This window comes from Pezoporus flaviventris, unplaced genomic scaffold (assembly GCF_033815535.1).
Source record: "Pezoporus flaviventris isolate CSIRO_AGI_PZ_B2104156 unplaced genomic scaffold, CSIRO_AGI_Pfla_v1 ptg000040l, whole genome shotgun sequence".
NCBI lineage: Eukaryota > Metazoa > Chordata > Aves > Psittaciformes > Psittacidae > Pezoporus > Pezoporus flaviventris.
In genome coordinates, this window is record NW_026892588.1 from 4,347,869 (window position 1) to 4,369,174 (window position 21,306).

The following is a 21,306-nucleotide window of genomic DNA, read 5'->3' on the forward strand; positions in this document are numbered from 1 at the left end:
ATTCTGAACAAAGCTATCACTGCTCCTCATCACATCAGTTTTAAAAAGAAATACTGGACTTTCTACTAAAAGAAAAATGCATTTGTGTGTTCAGAGTCTAATCTACAATAAGCATTCTGGGAAGACAAGTGAAAATCTACATTTGAACTTGATTTTTTTCCCCTTTTCTATGTTTAGAAATGTTGAAGTGAAACACCCTGACAATTCAGACGCCTTTTTCAAGTTGAGAAATTAATCAAAACCAACCTTTTCCTGCAGAGGTTTCATTTTCAACCTCTTCTGATTTAAGCCTCTTCTGATTTAAGAAGTTGCATAAAAATTCTTAATCATCTCTGCACAGGAGCACTGCTGTAGCTGTTGGATGATTCATACCTGTTTTGCAGAGTAGTTTCATAATAATCTATAGGTGCTGTTGTAAGAATCATTACATGAGTATCTTTGTTCATCCATCAACAATTGTGTGGCCCTGGGGCAGTGTCCTCCCAGCTTTAGAAAGGTCACTTTTGTGAAGGGGCACCAAACCATAGCACATAAATGGCACATAAACCTCTCTCAAGGAGCAAGGGGAGGAATGGCCTGTTTAGCATCCTGTGCTGGGCACTGGATCCATGCCTGCAGCAGGTCAGTGTGTGGATGAGAGGGTGGCTGGGCAGTGCTGTTCCCTCCCCTTCCTTCTGCAGAGTGCAGGAAGCCAGCTCAAGGGCTGGGAATTCCAGGGATCTCATGCCATGGGAACTGTTGGGTGGGATCTTTACAGGGGTGGACAGGGAGCAGGGGTGAGGATGAGTGAAATTAGTGAAGGGGTGAAGTGAAAAAGGAATGGCCAGGCACTGTGATTCCTGAAGAACAGGAAAGATTTTGCAGAAGTGGGAAGAGACAGGAACAGAGCAGATATATGAAAGAAGGTGTCTGTAACTCTGGCTGTGATACCCAGCTGTGAATTTTCAGTGAAAGGTTTTCAGTACTAGGTATACAAAAACCTTGATGGATATTACCGCGAAATAATAGATCTGGTATATCTAGAAGCCTGTGGCTCTTGGAAATTGTACTTTGCTGGCTCTTGGGCTGTAAGCGCAGATACTCTTGGCTAACCTGCAGGGAACTTCCTTCCTCCATTTGTAAAGGAAATAAGGATGTGAAGATATGTATCTGTGCTGTTGCGATCCCCCTCCTGCTGACACGCATGCTGCTTAGTACTGGTGACTTTATCAGCTTTGCTTCAGGCATCATCTCTTTTGGATTCAAGGTTATCAGATAGATAACTAGGAAAAAAGAAATCTAAGCATTTGACTTGAACCCTTAAAATATAAATTATGTAACCCAGAATTCAGCATTACTCTTGCACACACCTTTATAGATTAGCAGTCAAGTACCAGAAGTGGAGGTCAGTGTTTTACCTTTACCTCACAAGATTAAAAATGGATGTTTCTTTCAGTGAAACCTGCACAATAAAAATACTTTACAGTTGCATATTGACAGAGAGCTTTCAAGGCGGCAAAATACATGTTTGTAGCTGTGCTTTTAATTATTTTTAATGCTATGACAGATTTTGAACTGTAGAGATGAGGTGACAGCATGCTGCAAAGTGTAAAGTGTTCTTGCCAATGTAATTAAGAAACTTGCTAGCTGGTCTAGTAATTGTCAATGTGAAAATGACCCTTACTACTCCTTCTACATGTCATTCTTTGCAGGGCACTATCATAAGGCCTTCTGCGTAACTCATAGCATTACTGAGAAGTTGAATTGGAAACATGTGGCACCTTAGCACTTGAGCATCATGGACCAAATCTTGTCTCGCATCAGCCCCTGCGGTGGAGGGTGGGATAGCTTGCGCATAGGAGTGACAGAAAGATCTGAGGGTCCTACTATAGTCTGTTCATGAAGACCTGGACAAAATCACTTTGCTCCCCTGTGCTCAAATAGCCTTCTGTAATGCAGGGACCTGATACAGCAAAGCAGTAGCTGTGGGCCTGCTTGCTCCTTCCAGGAGCTTTCCTCTGCTACTGTCCAGCTCTCTGGTGCGCTCTCAGCAAGCAATGCATGGCGGTTGTGATGCAGAGAGGCTCCATGGTGCACGCAAACCACGTGTTCCCAGTGAAGAGGCCTCACTTACCCTAGTGTTAACTCAGCTAGCACAGGAACACCCATGCTGCTTTTTTGCCAACCGAGACCTATCTCTGTCCCATAGCAAGGCTCCCGTTCAGCTTAAAGAGAGATAAAACTCAACAAGAAAATGAAAAGCATTGTTCCAGTTAATCTCTTTCCGAGACAGCCTCTGCTTATACAGTAAGCGAGCATAACCCCTAAAAGCATCAAATAGCATTTGCGTTCTTAAGAAACAATGGCTGCACTGAGTTGAAAATGTTTCAGATTCATTCTTGGGAAACAACTTGTGTGATTTCTTCTGTTTTCCTTCAAGCGTGATTCTGTTTTTCTTCAGTGCTGCTTGGGGTATGTGGTTTGACACTCAGCTTGTCAGTTTAGTGTTTTGAGATTGGGAGTTTTTTGAAGAGGGCACATCTGTGGTTATAGAAGAAAAACAAGAAGCATCAGATGTTCAGCGTACAAAAAAGCAGAGCTTGGGAGGATCTTAGAAATGAATAGTTAGCAGACATGACATGTGTTTGACCCACAGCTGGTGAGGGCTAATGCAGTATCTATGAAATCACTTATTTTTCCTTGGTTTCAAATGCCCTCCGGAGACATTACCTCGATAAGGAAGCAACACATTAGCTATATTTCTAGTTGTGAAAATTTGTAAGAAGCCAAGGAACTTAAGCAGCAAAAATATTCACTAAAATAAAATAAAAGCCAAGTGGGAGCCCACTGTTCAGGAAAAAAAAGCATATTCAAAAATATCTTTGAAGTAAAGGGTTTCTCCTCAAAAACAAGGGACTGTGATTCCTGAACAAGGTGTCCGAGTACCAAGACATCAGTTTGTATCAACAGGAGCTTTGTCATCAGAGACCTTTTCATATCAGCAGGGAGTGTCTGAACGACAGCTTCATTCCCTCTGTTACTCTTTTCAACTATTTGATACTGCAGCAAGAGCCTGGGAAGAGTTAAGGCTGATGGACGTTTAACTAGAAGTCCTTTTGCAAGGACTAAAGGGTGGTGTAGGCTTAGGCAAGTTTGTGTGCAAAAGTGAACTAGGTGTAAAACTTGCTCAGAACTCAGCAGGTAATGGGGTTTACAGCAGCGCCCGCCTTCGTTAAAATACGGGGATTATTCCAGATGAACCAACTGTGTTGTTAGCAAAAGGCCTTAATATTTTCAAACTTAATTCATACCTTTCTCTCCTGTACTGATACAATTGACCCTCTCTTTTCTGGCTAAGCAGGTAAATAGACTATACCAACACAACTTTGCTTGTGCCATCTCAGTGAAGTATGTTTAATGTTTACATGGTTGTTCCTGCTTCAAGACTGTCCTCAGTTTGAAACACCCAGGTTTGCACAAACTTTTTTTGAACAAGAAGTTGCCTTCTAAAGCAATTCCTCATTGGTATTTTAACATGTCAGTTGTCACATACCCATGCCTTGAACTACAGCCAGCCTGCTGTATCGGTTCTAGCCACACATTTGTGGCCATTTATTCTATTTATTAACAAATGGGAAGTGTCTGCAAAAGGCTTTCTCCTGCCTGTGACTAGATCTTATAATACTGAGTTGTTCACGGAAAATCCTGCTCAGTGGCAAATCCTGATTAGGAAATGCTACCTTTTTTTTTTTTTTGGCATTATAGGTGATAGACATGCCTAACATACGGTCGCTATAAGATACCTTAGATGAGTCAGATCTTAGCTGGCAGCTGTAAGCAGAGTTCTTCTGCCTTCTTAGATAATACTACCAATTATGATCTTATTTTGTGACTTAACTACTGTACTGTTAAATTATATTAACCTGATTTGTAGACACTCCTATTTGAGTAGGACATAAAGGCAAGATTTATGATGTAAATCCTGATCTAAGTGTTTGCAGCTTATTAAAGCTGCATCCAAAGTCCTTCAAACTCTCTGTAGCGATGACTAATTCTAACCAAACTGTAGGACTCTCTAACTAAATTGTAGGAAGCTGCTGCTCTCCCAGTATGTGTTCAGTTCAGTTCAGTTACATACCCCATGAAATTTAAGAGGCTAAAAAGTGCCATAAATGGCACTGATTTGGTGTGGCTTGCTATGATGCAGAATGTACCAGTCAGTAGTGCCACTGGCTTTGCTCTCTGATCTTTGCATGCAGCTTCTGTGTGTAGTCAAAGCCTGCAAAAAACGTACTAAAGATTTTGCCTTTAAAGTACAGGCTGCCAAAGCATACTGGGGACTGACTTCTAAGGAGGGAGTTTGCATAGTGGTGGTATGCAGCTGCCTCATGATCACCCAGGTGTCAACTTTAGTTTGTTCTCAGAGAAGGGACATGTGAGGGAGCTGTTGTCTTGGGGTAACTGCAGGACAGTACAGTAAAACCAGCAAACAAGTGGACGTCGGAGGTGTTACAGGGGCCACACTTAATTGCAGTATTATGTTATGACTGATAAGCCTTCCTCTGTCTACGACTTAACTCTGCACATGCAACTGTGGTTCACAGATCCCAGAAACACTGGTCAGAAAGTTGATGGCCTTTGCTCTTGACTGTTACTGCTGCTCCAAATGTGATGCTGTATTGAGGAGACTACGCTGAGAAAGTTACTTATCTCACAATATTGCCCATTTTTCAGGCCAAGAACAGTTTAAAAAGGCTTGTGCTTGTTTCTTGCTTTTCTCCTTGCTAATTATTACTCTTTTTGGATAGTCTTGTTTACTTTTGCAAAACTTCAGGTTGCCTTACGCCTTGCTCTACAGCTGCAGGCAACTAAGGGGGGATGACTAACATTGATCACACATGTCCAGATCACTGCTTTCACTTGCTTTTTTGAAACCAGAGTGCTCACATGAGAGCTACTTGAAGATGCAGGTTTCCAGCTCTCCCTCCCCACCTCACCAAATCCTGTTTAGCACCACAAATGCCACAGTTCATGTTCTACAGCGTCGTTCAGGCAGCCCTTCTCCCACCGCACTGAGTCTGCAGAGAATTGGTTCTAAGAGTCACAAAAGGCAAGCTCAGAGGAGGAATAGTCTTTAGCAATATCAGTGTGTTTGCTAATGGCAGTCACACCTACTTCCTCTAGCTCTAATCAGATGATGCCTGGCTGTCAGGTGGTAGAGATATGCAGCTGAAAAACAGAGGCCTTTATAGGTGCCTAGCCCTGCCTTGTGTACCACCTGCTGCTTATGGAAACTTAAGACTTGTCAAAGAGAGGCTCATTCTAGACTTTCAATATTTAATGCTCATTGGAAATGACAGTTCAGCATTAATCTGCTACCCCAGTGAGATCAAGGCAATCCCCACCCGCTATACTGCGTGTTTGTAAGCAATTGCAGGAATACAGAGGAAGTATGGAAAGCTTGGAGGTATCCTGGATGCACTTTCAACACACTGGCAGTACTTTTTTTTTCCTGAGGACTGTCACTCACTTTAATTCTTTTGGTTTTAACTCTTAGAGGTGAAGAAAAATAGAAGTGTGAAGTAGCAGCTGTCAAAATAATGGAACAGCAGGATCAGATTGCTTAGAAACTTCCCACATTCCAGGTCCTCATTCAATTCTGTGCCACACTTTATTACTAAATAAATTACCCCAGGCAGAGCCAGACTACCATGGTCAAAGTTCTCAGCTCACTTTGCTTGCTTTCTGCCAACAGGGAACGGGGCAGAGGCATTAACAGCACCTGCTTCCAACACTGGGCAAAGGTATGAGTTGGAGAAACTAAACCAAAGAACATCGGTCCTTTGTGGAGACAGGCAAGTACCTAAGGTTGGATGTCTAAATTTAAAGGTGTGAATACTGACTTCCCCTTCTCTTCCTTTTTCTTCTCTCTGATGTGTTAGACCATTTCTCTCCAGCAGTTAAAGGGTGCAACTGAGCTACTCGTCCCCGCTCATATTTTGTAGAGCTTAGATCCTCTAAGACCAGGCAGAGAAGGGTAGGACATACGGGTTCAACACCAAGATTCACAGAAGTGCCGTTTCACCCCCCAGACCACAACAGATGCTTCTGCCTCGCTTTTAAGCCACAGGTCAATCTTCTGTGTGTTGTGTGGACACAGCATTTGAGGCCTCAGATGTATCTCATATATGTGCCACACTCGTTGTTCCCTGTGTCACCCTTTAAAGACAGGGTAGATGTAATGTTCTAGTTCTGGGTGTAGACAGCAGCACAGCCATGTCAGTTATGCTGCTCTAGATTTACTAAGGCACTTGCTTGTTTTTGATAGACTTCAATGAAATAAATCAAGTTTTCTTCTACTTGTTTTAATGTAGAATTTTGCATTACTATATATAAGCATAACACGATTTGCAAACTTTAAAGATGCAGATACTTCAAATGCTTGATAATTTACAGGTTATATTATGACTTAACCACTACTTCAGGAAAGTGGGCATGAAGTGAACTACTCTGAATACCCTTATTCCCTTCAGCACCACTCTGAACCCCATTATTCCCTTTAGCACCCTAGAAAAATCAGCAGGCTTAGTCAATGGACACGAATTAACCAGCAGCAGCGGAGGGGTCTGTGCTAGGAAATACAGCATTAGAGAGTGCAGTGCTTACGCTGACAGCAGTTACAGGACTGTGAACTGAACGGTGAAAGTAGACACAAAAGCTTTTCCTCCATCCTCTTTGGGCAGCACATAGACTGCTTTGAATAACTCTCACCAGTTTTTCTCTGTATATGTAGTTTTATTAGCACTGTTCTCTTCCTGATATTACCTCATTATACCCACAGAAAATTGGGTAAGAAATCCATATATGCACTATGCAGGTGTATGTTGCATATCACTCCTTTGATGAAAAGAAGCTGTAAGAGCATGAAGCAGGCTTTGCTTTAAGCTTTAAACTGTTCTTCTCTTCTTTACTATATCAATGATATACAACCTGCCTGAAACCATAACCAAAATGAGAAGGTAGAAAAGGTAAGCATGTAAAAAAGACAGACAGTTGTGGCAGAAATTAGCTTTAATCTCAACTAAGGTCTGGATTTGAACATTTTTACCAGTTAAGCTGTTATGAAATATGCTTATAAGAAAACTACATAGATGAAGTTAAGTTCTGGTGCTTGAGTTGTGCTTTTTGTATAACCAGTTGATGCTGATAGTACAAACCATCCTTTTGAGATGAGGCTACTGTCTTCCTCCTGCTTAAAAATAATGGCTATATGTATACTTCCTGCATTTACTTATGTGTTTTATACACAACTAAGGGAGATAAAGCATTAAAGGTAAGTGAAGGATATGCCCCTTCAGGGCATTTCCAGCATATTACAGAATGGGAAGAGAAAGGTTATTCTGTTCTCCTGGGGCAAGGAAAAACAAGAAGAGTGAATCCTCATAAAGAGGTCACTGGGCCTATGAACTATTCATTGTCATTACCAGATCACATAGTTCTTACACAGTAACTGCTGAAGACCAAGCCTAAAAATAATGAAAAAAAAACCCAACCACAAACCTGACAGGAAGTGTAAAAACTTTCCAAATGAGAGCCACTGAACCTGCTCAAACACAGTCCTATTCCTGGTGTGATGTGAATTTGTAATGCCTTCTAGGTGTACTCAGTATGGCAGCATTGTCAGGGGGTTGTTGTAATCTTTATGCCTCAAGGTAAATGTACACGGAACAGAACAATGGCTGCTCAGAATCTACAGTGAAGTATTGGCTAAAAAGAGAAATGTATTTACCTTCCAAAATCAGGAGCAGGAAGATATAATTTCAAGGTTTAAGTTTTGCGCAGAGTATCATGCCTATTGCTCAGTCTTCTATAAGCTTATCTTTTGGTGAGGTCTTGTTCTTTCTCTGCATACAAATCAAGTAGAAAGTTTTCCATCATGATACAGACCCAATGTATCTTCTATCCAGACATCATGACTTTGACATCAGACATTCTCTGACCACAGTGGCTATTCTTTTCCTATTGTGTTCTGTGAAAAATGCATAGCTTGAACTCTGCAGTAAAGGTTTTCCTCATTCTAAATTATTTCTTTTACAAGTTATACTGAACATAACTTCCCATTACAAACAAAATTAGGAAAAGTCAAGCATCACCTAAATGAACTCTACCGCACAGTGAAGCCTCCACAGAAAAGCTTCATGGGCTTCTGTGTATAGGGGGGCAATCAATGTGTTTATCCTGATTGTCATGAAGGAACTATATTGCAATAACATGATGAAGTGTACAGTTCCCTGTTGGTGTCCAATTACAGAAACAAAATCAGGGAATAGACTGTTTCTTAAATGGAGTTGCTATGTAGCAGCTCTGCTACACCCTGTTTCAGCCTTAACTTGTGCGGGTGTTTGCTGTGACAATTTCTTCTCAGGTCTCTCGAAGGACAGTGAGAACTATGCAGGAAACCATAATACGGAATCATTAACAATTACCAATGGATTAGTTTTAAATTGCATTTTGTAATCAGTGACAGAAACAAGTCTAAACAGAGTCTAAACAAAACTCTGAAATGAATACAGAAAGCCAAAAATTCAGCTTTTAGTTATTAAAATATATTTTAAAGTCCAAATTAGTAACCATTAGAAGCTATTTACCTTGTACACAAGTTCAAAGACCACCACATTTCTCATAAGCAGTAAGACAAACAGGCTATACATCAGACATCTTTATATACTCTTGTCATTGTTTTTAAAGATTACTGTTCCAAGCATTGGATCAATTGGAAAAATGTCAGCTACAGTGTTCTTAACACTCCAGGCTAATATGCTTGTTTTTTTTCCTTTCGTTCCCCAGTTCTTGTAGACAAATGTTGGCTAAAGATTTCCAGGGCAAGTAAAATCCCAACCAATGCAAATTCCTTTTTACTGCTTTTAAATAGACGGTTTTCAGATGATCTACGTTTTACCTAGTCTTAAACAACTGCTGTTAGAGTTGGCTTCTCCACAAGACTTGAGAATTCTTATTCATAGGAAGGAAATGAAAAATCAAAAGTGCAAGAAGTATAATTAAGAGTAAATGTATTTTTTTCTTTTTTTAAAGAAAGAAGGTCCAACAGTTGAAGGTGTTCTTCTGTTCTCTGAACCACTATTTCAGATAGCAGGAGATGTTAACATGATCACCTTATTCTGTGGGGAACAAAGGAGTGAGGTCAGTAATGTTACTACACTAATTACTATAATGCTGTATTAATCTAATCAGTTAAATATGATCAACATAAATAAGCTATTTGTTGTTCACATTCTCAGCCTACCCAGAATGTAGTCTTAGTATTATGCATAAAATACCCTGCTTTTAGCTCTGTTTTATACCAAAACATAACAATTTCATTTCAATAATAAAAACCCCGAACTAAGACTTAACCATTGTAGCCACACTTTCTTTTGTAACAAACTGTAGCAGAACTTGAGTAAAAATTCCTCCAAGAACTGCAGTAAACCAACTCTACAAAAACCAATTATAAACAAATGTATATATAAAATGTTGTATATATAAATTATTATCCAAAGATTGAAGTGGTACATAAGCAGCTGGCCTTTACTGTAAATGACAAGATGATAACACTCATTTTCATATCATACGTATTTCTTCAATATGTACTTTACACATGTTCTACTCTGGCTAATACGATCTGTAGGCAGTGTACACACTCACAAAATGCTGAAAATCAAACCTGTTGCTACGTGGCTTAGTTTTATACCATGCAAATTAACTTGCAATTGACTGACCATTGAAGCAGGCAGTCCTTGAGAAATACTCTTGTTAAACTTTCCAGATCTTCTTTTGTGAAATGCAGTTCCTCCAGCAATGTAGTCAGGAACTGGGTGTGCACTGGGCTCATCTCAGTACTCTTGAAAAGCGGAGTAGTTTGTGACAATCTGGCAAAAAAAAAAGTAAAAATTAAATATATATATGATATAGAAAAGTGACTTTTAAGTGTCAGATATAAGAAAGCAAAGCTTGTGAGTTCGAATACCTGTACTGAAGAAAGGCACTTATGTCATACTTGATCCATTACAGTACGTAAGGTTGTATGTATTATACAGGTGTACATTGGTCTATAATGTAGACAAATTGAATTCAGAAGAAAGGGCAAAATGTTATATAATTACATGCAAAAAGGAGGTTATCAGTCATTTTCTTCTTTACCACAAAGCTCCTAAACTGTAAAAGTTGTATAGTAGCTCTTTATATAAGATGAGAACTATAAAATTCTTAGAGTAACCAAGAGGACTATTTTAAATACAAATATATATATACACATAAATACACTCAAATATAAATTCAAGATGAATATTTTAACTCCTTGACAGAAGTTGTACTTAACTGGTAAGTCTCACACTGTCAAACTCCATGAAGACATTCAAGAGGGCCACTTACTTGGATGATTCTCCCTCTGTTCTCAAAGCCGTAACACACATAGTATGTCAAAACAGCAAATGCATTTTGCTTGAAGATCAGATTTCTCTAAACACATAGAAGCCTCTCAGAGAGGCATTTTAGAGTATTACTAATTTTATTTGATGTACATGGGTTCATGAGACACCAATTAAATTCTCAAACCAAGGAGCAATTTGAGTGAGTAATCAGAGCAATTTGATTTCTGTTTTGACAGTCTGTTCTAAAGCATTTTAAACTATACTTCTTACACAGTGAACTATTTAAAAAACAGGCTTTAAGAAAGACAAAACTAGAACAATGCTAATTTAATCTTTGAAGTTTTTCTATAGGATATTAAGTATCAATTTTAAAGCTGATACTATAACAAATCTTTGCTATAGTGAAATTATTTTCTGGTTTGGTAGCAAAATTAGATGCTTAAAGTCTCAAAGTGCCTGCAGTCTTCCATTTGGGCCTGATTTTCTGAACTGCTGTGTAGATGAAGTTCATCAAACTCCCACTGTTTTTAAAGCTTAAATGAATGGAAGCTGAAAGTAGTTGCCAACTAGGAGAATAAAGTGTCTATACATGAGAACAGACAATAGAAATAAATAGGGTATTAGTGCACATCCAACACCAAACACTGCGCTGCTAAAGTGCATTCCTCAGTTTAGAATGAGCTATTGCCATGCAGATCTATGTATATAATCATAGAATGGTTAGAGCTGGAGGGAACCTTGAAGGTCATCTAGTTTCACCCCCCTGCTACAGACACACCTACTACAACAGGTTGCTCATAATACCTGTATGGAGATGAGGTGACAAGATCAGCTGTGGTTTTCATATGTGCTTTAATTTTATTTGAATCTACTTTTATCCTGAAGTCCTTTGTTTTTCTCACAATTCTATTGCAAAGGTAGTAATACTTGAATCTACTTCCCAAGCACAAATGATTTAAAAAAAACCCAAACCTTTTTAAATGACCAAAATCAAGTAAAAGCTTATGCTTCAACATGAAATGTCAACTGACAAGATCACTTAACAAGAACTTATCTCCTAGCACCAGTCACTTCATCTGGAATACTGTATTTAAATAAATAGCGCCAAATTTAAGTAGTGTCAAATAAAAATTGACACTATAGAGGAAGGAATTATTTTAGAATAGGTTCACAAAATTATGTGCATTTAATAAGAAACTTAAGGTAGTCAACAGCTTCTTAAAAAATTCTTAGCTCAGAAAACCTATAAGCAACAACTGAGATCAACCTCCCTGCAGTAATTGGTAATAAGACCATCTGCACTTCTAGAAAGCTGCATATATGTCTTTTAAGCAAAAATAGTAAGATCTTTTGTTTGTGAACTATTGCAAAACATAGTAAATAGTCTTTTAATACAAAAAATAAATCTACAAAAAAATAGGCTTAATGAATTAAATTATTTTCTATTTCTTCTTGGATTCCATTTCAGTAAGTACATTTAGCTAAATGTTTGAACTATCAAACACTGACACCTGGGGACAAGGACTTTGGTAGGTGCTCAGAAAAGGACACAGCACAGAAACAGACTTGTGTGCAAACCTTGCTATATAAAGCCTCCCACAAAAAGGAAGTATTCACAGTTGGATTTGTGATTCTTAGACTAAGGCCACAAGGATTTGTAATGTATCTGATGACAGACAGGACTGAGTTGTTTCTTTACCCTAGTGAAATGGGTAAAGCAGAGTGCTGCTGCCCAGGGTGACAATCTGGAGGTTGAGTTTTGTATTGTTTTACCAGCATGGGAGCAGAGGAAGTGCTGATAGGGGATCAGGGTGACCACATCAGGGTGTTAGCCTGGAGACAAGGATAGTGAGAGAAAGACCTGGAGATGCATTATTACCAATCTTCAATTCACCCTCCCCAGGATTAAGTAGGTTATACATGAAACAAGACTGGTGGCACAGGCAGTCCTGTCTTCCTGAGTGCTGGTACCAGGCAGTATTAACACTGCTGAACACTCTTGGCAATGTTGGAGATTTAAACACATTTTTAGCTGAATTTTCTTACTCTGGCCTTGAGTTTAACAGGACATGAGTAAGGATGTTATTTTTTCAAAAAGAGCAGCAAACTTGTGCAGTTTTAAGTAATATTCTAAAACTTAAATCTTTATACTTCCATGCTAAGCAATCTATTTGTGTTTTCCTTTCCTGGAACTGCAGTCAGTGGTTTGACATGGTTTCATGATTTACAAACATGTCCTAACTCTCAGACAGTTTAAGACACTCCTTGTAAAGAGTAGCTGCTATAACCCATACCAAGAAAAAGGTATTGCTATTGTTAGAGAAACAGCCAAGCATTAAATATTGAGAAATTGAGTACTCGAGTACTCTTCTACTTTTATCTGGCTGTTGGAACAGAATCTTTTGTCTGCAAAAGAACAAACACAAGTTGCTGGTTTGCAGAGAGTGGTTGAGTTCTGTGCTCTAAGTAACACTGGTCCAATGACTATTTGAGGTATAGCTGCTGCATGACAACACATTAAGGGCTGTGCTCTCATCCTTGCACGAAATGCTAACAAAATTAAACCATAATGGTATGCAAATAAACCAGAACAGCATTTGGAATCAGTATCTTGAAGCCACTAAAGGTGCAATGACCCTACCTCTGAAGAAACTATCACGGCTGATTAAATTTAATGATATATACAAGATTTCAGTTCAAGTATCATGGAAAGGCCTCGAAACTCGGCAGCACCTTCAAAAGATGTAGAATATAAATAGGAAATACGATACTTCGGACCACAATAGTAATAGCCGGCTACTGCAGCAGTTAAGAGAGGAAGATCAGTTCTGCTTCCTTATGTCTTTTTCATGTTACAACATTATTCACAAAAGTTTGTTTCACATTAAAGTAAAATAAGAATCTAAAGGATTAAATGGTTTTAAACCAATCACAAAAGCATACAGACCTAAATGTTACTGTCCAAAGTTATATACCCATTAAAATGAAACATGCTCAGTTCATGGAAAAGTAGTACAGTATAGATCAGACTTAATGAAACAGTGTCAGTTTCCTGCACACCCACTTACACCAGTTTAAGAAGTGTTAAAAATACCAAACTAAATCTGATAGATAAAATTTTGATTTGCTGGTTATTCTACATGTTCAAGGAAAAAAAAGTGAAATTCATGTGATCATCAAGCTATTAAATGACATCTATCACACAACATTCACACTGTTTCAGCGCTTTGCATGAACCAGTATTTTTATGTAGTTAAAAGCACTAATTGGCACTTCTTATCCAAAAATGATAATATCCTTTTATGGAAGCTCAACAAAAAAACCCCAAACTAATTGTATGGCACTGTTCTTAGATATTGGACCTCAAGAAAACCTTTTTGATTCTGTGCAAGATGAAGTCTGTAATCCTCTTTGAAAAAAAGTTTAAATTTCAAAGCCAGCGCCGTGATATCAACCAGTTACAGCTCTCTGAAACAGATGCCTGAAACTGGGTAAAGAACAAAACCACCTAAGAGTTGGAACCTTTCTGTTCCCCCAAAGTTGGTCACCTAAAATGATACAAAAAGCATGGAGAATTTGAGCGCACATAAACTTACCTAATAGCATAAGCACTTGGTATATTCATGAATAAAAGCTATACGTTAAATCTAAAAAATAGCAACAAAAATAAGCTCCTTCTAGGAAAAGGTAACTATCGCCACTCCCTTACCTTGTCTGCTATGCTTGGAACTTGAGTGAGAATGGAATTAAATAGCAGAATGACAGAATGGGCAAGCACCACCTGTCCTTCCATAGAAAGCTTTGGAAAATAGGATATAAATGTTTTTGCCAGTTATTACAGGCATTTGAGTGCCATGAATAAGACTTAATGTAATCATCGCAACATAAAAATTGTTTTTGGTTTTTTTTTAATTCTCTCAGTTTCTATCTTTTGTTTTTTAAGCACTTAAGTCTTTTTTTTATCATCAAAACCAGGATGACTGAAACTTCTACCAGAATGACAAAGTTGCACTAAATAGCACAAAAGGTTCTTGAGCATTACCTGTCAACTCCAACAAAGCATTAAACAGAACCTGATCTGAATAGAAAACCCCTTTGCACTAAAAGTCTTCCAGAGTATTGCCAATATTCAGACACAGAAGAGCAATATTTAATGAAACTGTACATTGAAGTGTACTGGTGAGATTTGGCAATGACCAGTTAGTGATCCAGTGCTCTTTGTGTTTGATTAAATGGCACTGAAAGCAAAGCAGCTTATTGAAGTCAAAATCTTTAATTCAAAAGTAGGGAATGCTACCATCACGTGGCTCACAGATCTTGGAAATTGTCATTTTCCATTCAAAACTCACACTTGGTCAATTCCAGATTTGGAAGAAGAAAACTCATAAAAGTAGGACTGCTCATCTTTATAAATAATTAATTAGCGCTTAGAAGAATTAAGTTACAAAGCCTTAAATCCACAAGATTTCCAGCTTTCCGTCTTCCACATGTATTTTTCGTAAACACTTGGGACAGAACTACCTAAATATCAACTGCTACAAGAAGTATTAGCATATTTGTCTTACCAGCTCTGTACAAACCATTTTGAGTTGAAATCGTGAAGGAAATCCTCTCAGATAGCTTCTACAAGATATAAAGAATTGGAACTCACAAGGACTGGGGTGTTTTGATTTTGTTACAGATTTGATGTGCAATAAGAATGTTATTGACTGCAAATACTATTCTTCTAATGTAGCAGTTTTACAGAATACAGTCTTAGATTCCATTTTAATTATGTTCCTATGAAGGAAGTCTCCGACACAACTGATTAAACAATTTTGTTTAAGACGAATGGCTAGGCTGAGTCAATACAACAAGCGTTACAGATCAGCAATAAAACTCATCGAAATAATGTGCACTGCAGCCCACAGACCATCTGCCTCCACATACAACTGGAGTGTGGCCAATGTATCAATCACTTAATAATAGGGCTTCAGTTGACAGGGTGAACTGAAATGCTGCATTTATCCACTTCATGAACCTCCCACTGAAAGACATTTTGACAGAGTAAGTCAAAGCAGCACTGTGATTCTGTATGTTCTACACAACACATAGACTGCTTGCTTAATTAATTGAGTCCCTTACCAGGATATCACTGCATGCGGTACACTTGTCTAGGGACAGCAATTTTGTTAGTAAAGAACCTTAAATCACAGCAGAGATTTCCACAGCCCTTAAAGCATAATGCTTCTGTTAGGCAAGAGTTTGTATCAGCCAGAAAGCTGAAGCACAATGTGACTGTAGTTGTAAGTTAAAGACACAACGCTAGGGAGCTTAAAAAAATTATAACTTTTGTTATAATTAAGTGGTTACACATATCATACTGGTTTAACCTACATTCAGAAATTAGCAACCATTACAGCCTCAGCTTCTATAATTTAGCTGTTATGCTCAATTTTGCTTATCTCCCCACTTGTTTCTTATAACTCTAGTTCGAGCATGATTTAAAAAAGCTCAACATTTAAAACCCCCAAACCTTAAAAGCAAAAGACTGTCTCTAGAGTGAGTATTTTCCATTAGAACACATTAATATTTGACAGACAATCTTGAACTGGAAGCATCTCACAACCAAGATGCACAAGAATTTAAATTTATCTCTGGAATTAAGTCTTTTAAATCAAATTATACTAGTTCCAGAAAAAAATAATTAGAATCAGTGTCATCTGCAACTCTGAAATTAAAGCAGCCTCTAATTTGGGGCTCTTTGACCAATATCATATTTATCCACTTCATGAACCCCCCACTGAAAGGCACTCAGACATTTTGACAGAGTAAGTCAAAGCATCATTGTGATTCTGCATGTTCTACACAATATCCTGTTGGTCAAAGAGGGAAGTCAGTATTCAGTCACAGTTTTCTTTAATCTGCCTAAGTTTTTTCCTATATTCCATTTTCTTAATGAAAGATAAAATACTCTAAAGCCTGCAGTGTTGAATGGTGATAATTGACTGAAATAAACAGGCAATTTTCTTAGGAAAAAAAAAGCTACTTCTGGTCTGGTTTTAAACATAGCCTGAAGAACCAATTCTCATCATAAAGACAAGAATTTTGAAGCTAAAGTGCCACTTACGTTTTATTTATTATTTAACTTCCTTTCATTATTGTGTACTGACTTGTCCACAGAATCCAGCACAGACACTTCAATCCTCTGATGGCAATAGGAACTAAATTATTCATAGTTTAAAATTTTTGTCCACTACATTTCAATCAATGCTACAAACACCGATTCAAAATCAGCAACTGGATTCCTACAGAATCCGAGTATATGGCAAGACTCATGCTTCATTCACAAGTTAATTTTGTTTCCTGTTTCCAAGACCTTCATTTTCCTATGCAGCTTCTACAAATCTGTTCAAGAAGAATGTTCTCTTTGATACATACAGTTTATGTATATACTTACAATATAGAATCTTTTTTTTTTAGAGTTCACCTTTCACACACACTTTTCATATAGTTGATATCCAGACACAAATCAACTTCCATTCCCTTTTACCGGGGGGCAGCCCAGGTGGTTACAACTACCAGTAAAAGGAAAGCACACCTACAGGAACAAGGATTTATCTAACCACATGATAACAAGTGCTTACTAACAACTGAAAAAGAGACAATGGATTAGATTCCTTCCCTTCCTTTTTTCTTCCTCCCCCCCCCCCCCCCCCCCCCCGCAATCAGTTCTGTCCAAATAGGCAACTGGTAATTCAGACAACACCAGCCCAACCAACATTGCTTTCTAAGACAGGTTGGGGCCTTAAGGTCAGGCCCTTGGGACTGCTTAGCAGAGCTCCCTCATATTGTAATTGTGCTCTCCTCACACAGGCTTTGAAGGCTGAATAAACAGTTGCAAACCCCTTTGCTGGTTCGACTCTAACATACCATCCAAGAGTTCATGTCTTATTTGTCCATCAAGCTACAAAAGGAAAGTTTTGGAAAGGAACTCCAGTGTTTTAACTGTACTCTGCAGGGGATCCATGTTGAGGCAACAGGCTTCTAGCTACCTGATGAGGTACAGAAACTGTTTATTTTGAATGATTTAATGAAATGCAAATGTTCTGGATCTCTGTACTTTTTTTCTTTTTTTTTCACCTAACGAACACACTATGTGCATGAATAGCAGGGTAGATTGTTTATGCCACTTCTTCCCTCTGCCCAAAGAGTTAAGGATTTCTCCATCAGCTGCCAGCTGTTATTTATAACAGCCAGCTGCATGACTTCAAAGATCCTGCAATGAATAATATTAATATAATAATATTGCACTCGTACAACAAGAGACAGAAGAGGAAAAAAATTCAAGTAAATTCAGACTGCCCTCAAAATACTGACTGCTGTAAGACAGATGGCCTTTGACTTTCTATGAAGGACAAGTAAAACATATATAGAAAGAATTCTATTTACATCATTAGGTCAGGAATTAATTTTACAGGCAAAGGAAAAGTCTAATGCAAAGGAACACCTGAAGTAAGTGTGAGATGTGTTCAGAGAAACTATGGTGGGACATTTCATCAAACTGCACAATGATTTAGTATAATTCAGTACAGCCATTTAGTGCCGTTTGTGTCAGTTCTCTACACCGTACGCCTGAAGCCAACATGCCTTAGAACATACACTGCATTTGCTAGCATTATGTTGATCCTGTAACACTAAGCAGTTGGCTTCATTCAGTACTTGGGGCTCATTGTTTTTAGCCCAGGTACAGTGTGTCTAGTAAGAAAGAACACTCTGGAAATACTCTGATATTACAATGTGAGTGACAAAAATTCAGGGACCCATGACTCCTTTAAAGCTATAGTAATAATACGGAATGGGTCTATTGGCCTCCTGTTCTAGTGGTATTTGGGAACTCTGTTTGCAAACATTTATGTTAAAATAACTACCAAGACTGCCATCAACACAAATATCAGATAGGCCTGGCAAAAACCAATTGCTTGGGCAATCTTGTGCCAATCGGAGTTTCCAGATTTAACAGTGGATTAGAAAAACCTCTAGCCAGACAAGATGACTGAAGCAAGCACCAAAACCAGCTCAAGAACATCTATGTTTCTTATGCAGGGTACTCTTCATACAAAGTTTAGCAGGATCAGAGATTGTGATTCCTATTACACAATTACAAAAACCTATTTTGTATTAATAGATATGACTGCAGAATAAAGTATGGTACCCACCTCTATGTTACCATATCCCAAGTTATTACTACAACATCGGTTCACAGATGTGAAGCATGAGAACTTCTATCATAGTGTGTGGATTTAAAGCACCAATATTCATACAGGGATTTGTTCAAAAGGTTTCGGTTGAGTTCACTATGAAATCTGCATAATGCCAAGGCAAAAAAATTCACAACAGAAACCCAGAAGAAATCACTATCAGCTGTTTGTTTCTAACAAATCTAAGTTTCTTAGGTACACATTTCAAGGACAGGCCTTGTTTAAAGAGCTGCATTTATTTGAAGTCTGTTTCCTGCTAACCAGCTGACAGATCAAAGGTACTTCTCAGTCCTACCATTTGTTCCCATCCCATTTTTTCCCCTCTTTTTCAACTGAGTCAAGATTTAAAATTTATTAAATTTACATTTATTTAATAAATTTAAAATTTATTTTTAAAATGATCCTTTCATCCTTTTAAGTCTTCTATTCCTTACATTTTATCTTCCACAAAGTTTTCCTGGGACACCTCTTAAATACTGGAATCTATGCCATTGAAGTCTTTGGGTTACTTACCTACATGAAATTAAGCACGGGTGTAAGTCTTTAGTTTTAAGATTAAAAAATGCTTAGTTATAAGCTTTTGAGTTCCTGAACCTTTTAAGGACTTTGTAAAATGCACACTGTTGTATAAATTGCTGTGCACATATCATGGGACAATTTAATACCTAAAAAATGCCTTTATATACAAGCCTTGTACATTTAATGAAGTAAAGATTCTTTCATATACATCCATTTTTGCAACTGCAGGACCTGATTGCTGCCATATACTGGTCATCTATTCCTGTCAATTCATTATCTCAGTGATAAGGAAGAAAAAAAAATATAAATCAAAATTAAACAAAATGTATTGTCTTCTAGTTAAACCAGCTACAGAGCAATGTGCTTGGGTAAGTAAATTGTCAATACTTGACTTCATAAAACGTACTCACCTGTACTCAGTTACTATGGAAATGATGATCATTAAATTGATCATAGTTTAGTTTCACCACTTTCTAACATCATTGTAACTTGATTATCTGCCTTTCAGTCCAATTCACAGACCAAGCACCTGGGATAATGCAGCTGAGTAAAGAGACATGCTAGGAACAGGCTTGCTTCCACTCTGTCCACAGGGTTTTTTTCCTTCATAAGTTAAACATAAGGATCTCAGTATTTTTCTACTTGCCTTTGCCAGTTTGGAAAACCAGTGTCAGTGCAGCTGTGGACCTGACAAAATGAGGATCTTAAAAATCCCCCAAAGTTAAAGATTTGTAAGCACTTTTCCCCAGACATCCAGCTCCTGGTAGAATTCAAAGCCAACCAAAAAAACACTTCCCTCCCCCCAAGAAAACCCAAAACAACCCCCACAACTCCTTTTCCTGTTTAATTGCTTAATTTGCAGATCTATTACTGACTTGCTGATCTCCAATAAATCACTGTCCTACCCTTAATCTCCATGTCACCTTCTCTATAACAGAACACTATTAACACTGATTTGTGAAAGTATACCTAAAAAGGCAGAATACCTGATGAGGTCTGAACTGAACATGAAGAGCCACATGAATCTCAGCTATTTTTTATCCTTTAAAAAAAATCCTGGATACCTCATCTCACATATATTGAGTTTTATGAAGAATGAGTTTCAGCTATTCAGTGTCATCTTCAAATGTTCTGACAGAGAGATGGATAAACAGGGTGGGAGAGAGGGATACATACAGCTCTAAGTGTGGTGTACATCAAAATGAAAGGAAAGGTACCGAGATACCAAGCCTCTAAATAATCAAGCATCCATATGGCTTTTCCACTGATGCTGGTTTTGCAGTTAACAGTATGAATTATACACACATACCTTCCCATACACTGGTTAGCTATGTTTGCTGACAGCCAACTAAAACACACTTTTACTTTACAGAAGGAATGGGAAAAGAACATAATTTGTTGTTATGGAAATCACCGTTCCAATTTCTTTGTATTATACCATGCAAAATGTTATGTATAGTTACTTTCTGCTTATTTATATAACATTCTGATTAACCAGTGGCTGCCATCTTATCCCAAATATTTACTTTAATCATACACTTTGTATCAAAAAGAGCCATCTGCATCCTGATGCTAAATCCACCAGCTTGGATTGTCTGTAAATTCTGAAAGCTTCATCATAGCCCATTGCCAAGAGATGCACTTTATACGTCATCTTGTCAGCGACATGGATTTCTTTCCTCCCTCCCTTCCCCAAAAAGGCTGTATTTTCTGTTTTCATAAACATGAAAGGAACACATTTCAGAAACGACTGTACATCGTATTCACTGGGAACATCCTACATCAGGCTCAGAACTTGATTTTCAGACTACACAAGACCACTGGGCGCCAAAATGTTTCATCTCTCAACAAGTAAGAAACTAACAAATAGTAGAACAAACTTCCTTTGCACCAGTTTCCTAAAGTACTAGGAAACCTTGAAGAGAGGAATGATTAGATCTTCACAAGATACTGCCCTTTCAGGGATTTTCTACAGTCACAGTTTTCCTGTTGTAGTGGTTCCAGAAAAGTTAAGGAATACAGTATTTCTACTTTGGGCACAGTTCACTTCAGTGCTAAAGAAGAACAGGACACACCACTTAATCTACTAGAGGTGCCATTCTGACTCTGCATAGAACCAACCAAATTAATCCAGAACT

The 21,306-nt window shown here is 38.1% G+C and overlaps 1 protein-coding gene across 2 annotated transcripts in view; it reads right to left on the minus strand.

Moving 5' to 3' along the window:
- Positions 1-8,563: 8,563 nt before the first annotated feature.
- The window catches only part of RPAP2 (RNA polymerase II associated protein 2), a 38,245-nt gene continuing 25,502 nt past the window's right edge, over positions 8,564-21,306 (minus strand). Inside the window, exons 12-13 of one of the 2 annotated variants that reach the window (XM_061465474.1) lie at positions 9,759-9,908; positions 8,564-9,158 (exon numbers count right to left, since the gene is read on the minus strand). In XM_061465474.1, coding sequence (XP_061321458.1) covers position 9,158; positions 9,759-9,908 — 151 coding nt within the window. In that variant the 3' untranslated portion in view covers positions 8,564-9,157. Of the gene's footprint in view, positions 9,159-9,536; positions 9,909-21,306 lie in introns of those variants that run through there. The other variant, XM_061465473.1, reaches the window with a different exon arrangement.